Raw genomic sequence first — 9,575 nt, 5'->3', positions numbered from 1 at the left:
AATGAAGCCTGGGGTTAAATACACACTTATTTACCGAGTTTGTCTGTTCTCTGGGATATGTTTTCATCTAATCGCACGTGACAGTTTTAGCACAAACCTAATTACATATAAGCGCTAGTCAACGGGCCATGAGTAAAGTGAAAAGAAAGCTATTTGCTATACCACTTAACGAAGGCTAAAATAGCAGCCACACTTACACGGTAGCATAATGGAGGGCCGCCTACTTGTAGAAAGACGCAAGTCTATTAATAAGATAGTTTAGAAACAACAGTAGCCACGTATACAGGCGGCGCCAATCTTGGGAAAACAGTCGTGGACCAGTCCAACTCTCTGAGATGTGACTTGAAGCACCATCTCGCGTCACTCACGTTGTTGGCCCGGAAGAAAGCAGCTGAACGCAACAGAGACTCACTAGTCCTACTAAGTGGCTTCCACAGGATAACACTAAAGAGATGGCGGGATATTCAACCCGAATCTGACAGACACTCGACCACGCGGAACACTTTCAGTTTGAGACGTCCTTATCTTTTCGAGCCGGAATATCAGACGCATAGAGCCCGGGAGCTCCGTGAAAGGGCTACGAGAGAGAAGCTACCGGTAGTCAAATGCTGCAACCACAGCCGCGTACTTCAGGAAACTGTGGGTACCCTGCGACACTGAAGCTGTGCCACGCGAAGAGGAGTGCGCTGTGTTGCAGAGTGGGAGACCTGTTGCTTCGCCGACACCCAAGGGAAAAGCAGTGTTTTGTACAGTCTGAAATTTCCGCTCTCTGATAAACAGGGTTGTACTAACAGAAACTTTTTTTGCATGTCCCGAAAATAAACTGGAGGCGGCGACGCCAAACCGGGGACCAGATGGAGCAGTTATCCACTGAGTAAGACACTAGGACCGAGTTATGTTACATTTTTAATGAAGGTAACTACAGCTTTACTATAAGAAGAGGCTCGACTTTAGCAACAGCAAAGCAAATAAAGTTTAGGTGTTGAACTTCCCCACCTAGGTTTCCTACAAACGAACAGCTAATCTTTATGCATTATGGGTGGTAGTACATGATCATTGACCAAGACAACATTCACACATTACCCGCGTTATCCAGATTATCCACAACAGGTCTCAGCTCTCGGTACAAGCACTTTTCTTAGGTGATCTTTTTTCTGGGAGGGTTGGAGGCTTTTGACTAGCCGGTACTCCTCATCTCTCGTAGCCCTTTCACGGAGCCTCCCGCGGTCTTCGTCTGTATTCCGGCTCGAAAAGATAAGGACGTCCATCCAAACTGAAAGGGTTCGTTGTCCGTGTCTTGCAATTCCATTGAATACATCCACCATCTCTTCACGTGCTGTATCCTGCGGAACACTAGTAGACTAGTGGTCCTCTGTGCCGTTCAGTGTTTCTTCCTGCAACATACGTTCAGTTCACGCGAGATGGTGCATTCAAAGTTCACATCTCCAGAGAGTTGGACGGTCACAAGCACTGTTTTTCCCCAAAAGATGCGCGCCTGCTTACTACGTGAAGCTACTGTTTAAACCTCTCCTTTTTAATAGACTCTGTAACATTAACAAGTCTCAATGCTTCGGTTTACAAGAGGCCCTCATTTATGCTACCCGTCTGGTAAGTGTGGTAATAGAAATACTTTTTTCCACTTTACTCTGCCGCCGTTGATCTAGCGTTATAAGTAATTAGCGGTTCTGTGCTAAAACCTGTCAACGTTTGGGCCCGGAAATTTAGAATGAAAAACATATCCCCAGAGAAGCAGACCAACTCGGTACACATGTGTTATTAACCCAGGTTCATTTTGCGCGGCGGAATTGTCCTTTCAAAGTATGAATGCCTATTCTTGACTTTTGAAACTACTACAGACTGCATCACACATAGGTCTATTTTTTTTTTTTTTTTTTTTTTTTTTTTTTAAAAGGTTGTATTTAAATGTGTAGTCCATCAATATCCTCAGAACTGCATTCTAAACATCTTACAGGCAAAGAATAATTTATATTCTATCAGCAAATAGTACACATCCCTGCAACACTCAACTGTTTACGCCATTAACTAACAGTTTAGTTAATTGCAGGTGAGACATACACGGCAGACAAACCTATTTTAGTCATCGAACGGTCAGTTGTTCTATTCCCTTGCTTCTAAATGCCTTCTTGTAGGACAAGTAGAAAAAACACCCAACAATACAACGTTTATCTTTCTTTGTTTGCGTCTGTAGTTTCTCGCTAAAGTTAGCACTAGATACTGCTTCATTGCATATTTAAACAAAAGATATTACTTAAGTAAGTGTCAACTGGGGAGGTTCATGGTCCTGTAGGTCTTGCAAAATGTATGAACAATAACATACGTCTTAAGGCTGTTTTTTTTATGAGGTTTTTCCAGCACCTTTTTCAAATTTCTACTTCAGTAGCACTTACACTAAACCTTTCAGTTCTCTTCCTATCTATATTGCTAAACAATCATTCATATTTTCAATTTTATTCCAAAAAACATCAACAAATTGTGACTTTTTTCAAGTGCATGAACAAAGTTGGGAAAATTTCCATTCAACCAACCCTTGTGTTCGTAAACAATAAAATAATCTCATATCTTCGAATTCTATTTCTGATTCATCGAGGATAAAAAGACAATAACCAACAGTTCCCATCTGTAAAGTGTCCAGCGTTTGAATGTTATGACTTAATCCTTCTTGGCTAGCTGTAGATAACATGGTGGTTCAACATGGTGACTGCTCCCTCTGTAGATAAAACCTGTAATAAAAACACTCTTCAGGAGAAATGTTTGCTATCCATTGAGGCAAGCCTGGCGGTTGAAGGCCAGCCTCCCAAGTAAAAAAGAACTTAAGATTTTTTTCCCTCGTGTTATTCATGGAGAGGAGAGTTGCACCACATGAAATACCCACAATCTCTCCCCACATTACTGGATATAACATAATCATTTGGTAGTGGTGAGCACCAGGAACTCATGATAGATCTGGCATTATCTCATTTATTAAATCATTATAAGTCATTCATTAGTTAAGGTGGCACTATGTGGGCGCCCGGATGCTCAGTGGGTAGAGGCTGGTGACCATGTAACGTGACGCTGAGTCTTGCTGCAGCAGCCCAGGGTTGCGAGTCGACCTTGGCCCTTTGCTGGCGTGTCATTCCCCTCTCTCCTCTGCCCCCCCTTTCCCTGTCTGTCTTCAGCTGTCACCGAATCATAAAGGCAATAAAAGCCCCGAAAAAATAGTGTTAAAAAAAAAAAAAAAAGTGCACTGTGATCTTCATGGTTTTAGCCGGATTACTTTTTTTTTTTTTTTTTTTTAAATGTAGGCATCTCTTGCCTTGTCGCGCTAGCTGCCTGCCTCCTGAAACCACTCGAAAAACCCGTCTCGGGAGAACAACACAGGGGATTCGTAAACGTCAAACAAACACTAGGAGCGCAGGCTGTGGAGCCAAAAATACAACAAACCAGTTCAGGCCAATCAACCAAAAAAGATGGTTGGGAGAGGGGGAGGGAGTGGGGTTAGTGCACGTGACACTAATGGGGGCAGCAGAGCAGAGTTGATTGAGTAGCGTCACCGCTTCCACGACTCTGCAGCTCGACAGTTTATGAAGGCGAAACAAGAATTATGACATCGTAAGCCATTTCAATATGCTAATAGTTTGTAATTCCTAGCTTTTTGACTTCATCCCTAATACGCTGCCCGACGAACGGCTTGCCAGTAGCAATGCCTGGCCGTGAGCTTGTAGCCGACGCTAAGTAACGGAAGCCGTTCGTAGCAAGCCATTAATCTTGTCAGTCAAGCGACACAATTAATTCGTTATCCGACAAACGATTTTTTTATGTCGAGATAACGAATTAATAGCTGTTATCACGAGATAATCCGTGCATAAAAAAAAAAAAAAAAAAAAAAAAAAAAAAAAAAAATTACAAAATGGCCGTTCTCGGTTTTCGATCTTTGAATAAGCTGCATAGCAGAATTTTCAATATATCAGCTGAACAATACCTCATATCGTAAAACTTATTTATAAAGATATGAATATGAACCATCCAACTGAACAGTTTGGAGTTAGTCAGCCATCTTAGCGACCGTTAGCGTAGCAGCAAGCCTCCACTTTTCGAATTTCCCAATGCGCGTTCATGACAGTTATGGAAACCATGGGAGGGATGACTTGCTCTGTTTGTTTTATCTACTTTGAACGACAACAAAGTGACGTCATGCAGGATCGCATAGTGCACCTTTAAGATTATTTAGTATCTGATTGTAACCTTTATTCATAAAGTCTAATCCAATTCAACGTGGATGAGATGGTTATTGGGAAAGTGGGAAGCAGACGTCCTGAGGAACGTCGATCCTAAAACGGATCCCAAACAGAAAGGACCCGGTGCTCGCAACAGCTCTCAGGTTCATTTCTTAACCAAGGAAGGCTGGACTCAGCTTGTCCACGACACACCCCTGCCACGTTCTGACGTCCTGACGCAGCCGTCCTAATAGCTTCCTCACGCCTGCTGCTAAATTCCATCGTTTCCACACTGTAAAAACCCGGATAATGAGTTTACTTAAAAAATTTGAGGAAATAGTTGCCTTAAAGAAAAATGTTTTATATGTATATTGTTTTGATGAAAACTGAGTGAATTTAACTTTAAAGAACATGAAGTACTGAAATTGTTATTTTAGTTCAATGCGCTAAGCCCTCCTCACCAACTAATAATGTATTGCTGCATTTATTCCACTCCTAAAATTGAAAGCCCAATGACTAACCTCCAAGGTGACTTTCACTTGAAATCACTGTAATGTGTAATTCTTTAACCCCAATTATCCACCTAGTATCTTCTATTGCTCATTAAACCTGTTTTGAAACCAGAAATTCTAAATTAAAGAAATAAAAGCAAACACAAAAGTACCATTTTCAATGTTTTATGTTAACTTGGGAACACAGGAAACCATTTTAAACCCATATTCATTGTTCTTGGTTGACCCTGGTGGTATATAACATTTTAGAAGGGAAGAAGCAAAGAAGCTCCTCTGCGCCGGAATTGTCCTTTAACAGTATGTCCCCTGCAGGGTTGTTTTCTTGCTTTCTTTGGTTAGTCATTTACTGTGGAGAAATTCAGGGTTCCCACTCTTTTCAAGAGATCACTTTCCAGGACCTTTAAGGACATTTTCCACAAGTTTTCTTGACAATACAGGACAGCAGTTGCTCACAAACAGTACATTTACCAGTAGGCCTAATACTGACCCAGTTTTACTCCTCCTAGTTTAATGATGCAGGTTCATTAGAGGTATTTGGTCAGTATGTTCGCTCGCTTTCTACTGTTCTCACAGGAGTTTTTGACTACAGCTTACTACAGTTTGCCTCTAACCTGGACATTATTTCCAGCATGTTTGTTCATTTTAATCAATTATTAGGTGTTTCTCTGACTGAAAAACTTGAATACATGGGAACCTTGAAATTGTAGAAGCAGTATATTGTGTTCATTCAATAGTCAAGCAAGACAAAATTTTAACATGACTTGGATCCTTATTTATTTAAAAATAATCAAGTCACAACTATTTTCAATTGATCTGAGATCACTTTCTTTCAACATCACTGTTAATACAAGCTAGATAAATTAAAATCACCAGTAACACAGCTCATGTACCAGTGTTGGTCTCCTCCACCAGCATCACAGTGACTTAAATAACAGTAGTATTAGTAAGTAACACTTTAGAATGACGTTAGACAAAAACTGATTATTAAAGCCTGAATTAATGTAAAAAATCAAAGATTATGGCTGCTTATTCCCTATTCCGCCACTGCTGCTACTACCTCTAACACCTCTCGTGAACGGCTCCCAGTTAATGAAATCAGCGGCTTATAAAAGTCTTCAGATAAGATTCATTTCTTCCCTGACTGTTAGTGTTTATTTGTGCAGCCCTTTAATGAAGTTACCACCACACACACACATATAGACACACATATACACACACCATACACCATGCATTAACAGAACACAGTGGAGCATGCATCATGTCACACTGCACTGATGCTACACCGCCCTCTGCCTGTCCCGCTGGCTTACAGGCAGCCCCGGCGGCTTGAGGGAGGATGGGATGGGCAGCTCGTGCAGGCTGTCCGGGAAGCTGGCGGGGCTCAGCTGCTTCAGAATAGTCTGCATAGCGGTGAGAAGCAGCGGTGCCGGGCTCCTCCCTGCCAGGTACTTGAACGTCTCCTCACCCAGCACCAAGCTCCAGTGCTCAGGCTCTCTGTCCAGAGCCGCCCTCATTTTAAAGTCAACCTGTGGCATGAACATGAGCAGGTTGTCCAGACACTGCCTCCTCTCCCCGCTGGCCACCTCCTTGGAGTCCCGCAGCTTCTCCAGAATGACGTCCAGAGGAGTCAAGCCGTTGTGGTCCACAGTGTGCGGGGACGCTCCATTCCCTAGCAGCATGACGAGCGCCTCGGGCCGCAGGAGTTCGCAGGCCAGGTGTAAAGGGGTTCTGCCATCCTCCATGTGAAAACAGCCACCTCGGTCTGTGTAATGGGGTGTGCTGGGGGTCCGGTGAGTCTCCTGCAAGTCTGCACAATTAATCAAAATGTTATTGAAATCCTGACACATGCAGAAGCTGCCATTTTTTGATAAAGGTAAATTGTGTAAAATGTTATTCTCCAGATTTTGTACAGACCCCAACAAATTTCACATTATCATGATTTTAATAATTTTCAGGGAAAACTTTATTTGTGATGTGTAGTAGTAGTAGTAGTAGTAGTAGTAGTAGTAATAAAAATGATATATATATACAAAATAAAATATATAATTAAAATATATATTATAATTACCAGGGACACTGTACACATTTTATTTCTGTCAAAATATAAATCTATAAATATTTTTTTTAACAGTGAAAATTAAATTCGTGACTAATAATAATAATAAAAATAATAAAAATAAATCAACAAAATAAACAAAATAAATTACCAGGAACATTTTATTAAATAATCTTTCAAAAGAATTGCAATAAGATGTTTTTACCGCATCGTGCAGCTCTTGTCTCCTGCAGGATGAGGCCGAGAATGTAGCGCCGGTCGTAGCGGACAGCCATTGCCAGGTGCGGGGCGGAGGACGGGCAGCAGCAGAAGCGCTCCCCGGGCTTCGCTAGCGCTTCGTCGGTGTACCGACTGAGCAGGTACTGGGCGTACGCTTGGTGGTCGTGAACTATAGCGTAGAGCAACGCCTCCGACGGGCTGTAAATCCTCTGGCCGACGTCCTCCTCCTGGTAAAAAGTCTCCATCGTCCGCATGTCCTCCAGCATCCAGACCGGCTTCAGGTCCCGCACGGCCCGGTAGAACAGCAGCGAGAAGGACTTCCGATGCTTCTCGATGCTCCGAGCCGCCGAGCTGACGGTTAAAGAGGCCATGGCGACAAGCGGACACAGTAACGTAACTTGGCGTGTCCTCGACGGGTTTACACGGAGTCTTTCATCGTTCCGGAGACATTACTTCAAGAGCTGCGTGGGAATGAGGACAGGACAGTTGAACGTATAACAGCCAGTAAAGAGCAGCCTGCAGCTCTGTACATACACTCATTAAACTGACTGACTCACATTCCTGCGCTCCTGACAGCTGCGGGACGCCTCTGCAGTACTGAGCCAGCACGCATGCGCACTTTGTAATAACATCAAAACAGTCCAGGAAACTTTATTGACAACCAGCGTTCAGTACTAACAACTTCTGCACTACTGTTAACCTTTTTATTTTATTAGTAGAATCTATTATCTACAAAGCGACATTTCTTAACTCAGCGCAATGTTTAAAGTTATTCCTAACTGAAGCTAAATGGCATTTGGAGTTTCATAAATGTATAACAAATAAGAAATAGTTCAAATGTGTTGTGAGATGTTTGTCTAAAGTCTGTCAGCAAAATGAATATTAATTCCTTCCTTTGCCTTTATTGTTTTTATTATTTAAGCTCTTTGATGTAGTCTATATAGTTTTTTTTTTTTTTTTGTTAACAGGTATGACTGTTTCTAATTCTCATTAATAAATAACAACAGTTTCAGGAAAGACTCAGCAAGTGGAAGAGAAATAATATTGCATACATTATTAAAAGGAGATCACATAGAATCGCCTAAATGAGTGTGATTTGGTTAAGAGATGATTCAGATACAGTAGTAGTTTTTCACTGAAATTCCTTGTAGGACAGACAACTTTGAAATACACCATATACATTAAAAAAAGTGTCAAACAGCATTATAAGCTTATTATAAGCTTATCTTGACTTAATTATTGAGTGTCTATGGTAGCAAATGACAATCATGAAGAACTGGGAAAAACTAAGCATGTAAACTAAGGGGTAAGGGGCCTTTTTCCAAGCTTTGCATAAGATGAGTATTGCTTCATTATTTTGGCAAAACAACAGGCCCATATTGACAGATAGTTCATAGTTCACCTTTGTTTTCAGGCTTTTTAACTTATTCTTGATTTTAAGGAAGCACTGAATATTCAACAAAAAATACTCTAATTCCCAAATAGACTTCAGTCCTTTATTTTTTTTATTATGTCACTTTTTTAAATACATGTCTTACTATGTTGATACATAGATACATATGAAATTAATTAAACTCCAAGAGGAAAATTATTTTTGGGATGAATTATGGAAGCCATAACAAGGACTATGACTTTGTCATTACCACACAAAGTCTGTATACACAGTACAGAATACATTTGAACATTTTGAACTACTAAAGATTTTATTTTACAATACTTTGGTAAAATGAAATCACTCATGTCATTTTCACCAATCTAAGCACAAAAAAGTGTTAAAGATTAACTACATTTTAAGGGTAATTTGATTTTAAATGTGATCTTTATTTATTCATTTTTTATTCAAAAATATAATTTTTTTTAAATAGTGTAATTGGAACAGCATTGTTCTATTGTTATAATGTAAAAGGGAAGTATATTTCAATGAAAAATAAAGTCTTAGTAAAAAGGTACAGTATGGGAAACAAAAAATAAAACAAAATAAAACAATAATTGAACCCAGTAGTGAGATTATACCTTTATCATACTTTCAAACAAGATGCGTGCTTTGTGTTAATCAACTATCTTATCATACAGACTCTTGGGGATTGTATGCAGTCCATTGCATTGTCCTGTTTGGTCTGAGCAACTTAAATACTGAGCAGAAGATTTTAATTAAATCACAAGAAACTGATAATCAGTGTTTCTGTATGGAAGTTCTCCTTTCAGACTGAACCTCAAACTTTCTCTGATTATTTAAATGATTATTTAGTTTGACTTCCAGTAAGTAAACTACTCAAACATAATCGATTTCATCATTTTCGCCATTAAACAACAAATATTTCCAAATGATCAAATCAAATCTAAGATGATTAAATGAGAAAAAAAAACTGGACTTTTTCTAACTTTTCTCTAATTTAAAATTTTTCTTGTGAAAGTCCCCAGTTTCACCCTTTCTGGCCCCAAATTTCTTCAAATTAAAATAATCTGACAGGGCATCAGTTGTTGATGACTCCTTGTCTGCTTATGATGAGTTGCAAGTATGTTGCAGTGTGTAACATTGTGGAGGATCTATTGTCAAAAATGGAATATAAT

The 9,575-nt window shown here is 40.1% G+C and overlaps 1 protein-coding gene across 1 annotated transcript; it reads right to left on the bottom strand.

Annotated features, from left to right (window-relative positions):
* Positions 1 to 5,478: 5,478 nt before the first annotated feature.
* zgc:112001 (uncharacterized protein LOC550384 homolog) lies at positions 5,479 to 7,632 on the bottom strand. The gene is made up of 3 exons (XM_035679270.1): positions 7,562 to 7,632; positions 6,991 to 7,465; positions 5,479 to 6,536 (listed from the first exon to the last, which is right to left on the bottom strand). The coding sequence occupies exons 2-3, from the start codon at positions 7,373 to 7,375 to the stop codon at positions 6,007 to 6,009; spliced, it is 915 nt and encodes a 304-aa protein (XP_035535163.1). The 5' UTR covers positions 7,376 to 7,465; positions 7,562 to 7,632; the 3' UTR covers positions 5,479 to 6,006.
* Between the last annotated feature and the right edge of the window lie 1,943 nt (positions 7,633 to 9,575).

Source organism: Morone saxatilis, unplaced genomic scaffold (genome assembly GCF_004916995.1).
Source record: "Morone saxatilis isolate NCDOM2014 unplaced genomic scaffold, NCSU_SB_2.0 Contig7, whole genome shotgun sequence".
Classification (NCBI taxonomy): Eukaryota; Metazoa; Chordata; class Actinopteri; family Moronidae; genus Morone; species Morone saxatilis.
This window is presented reverse-complemented; position numbering and strand designations above follow the sequence as displayed.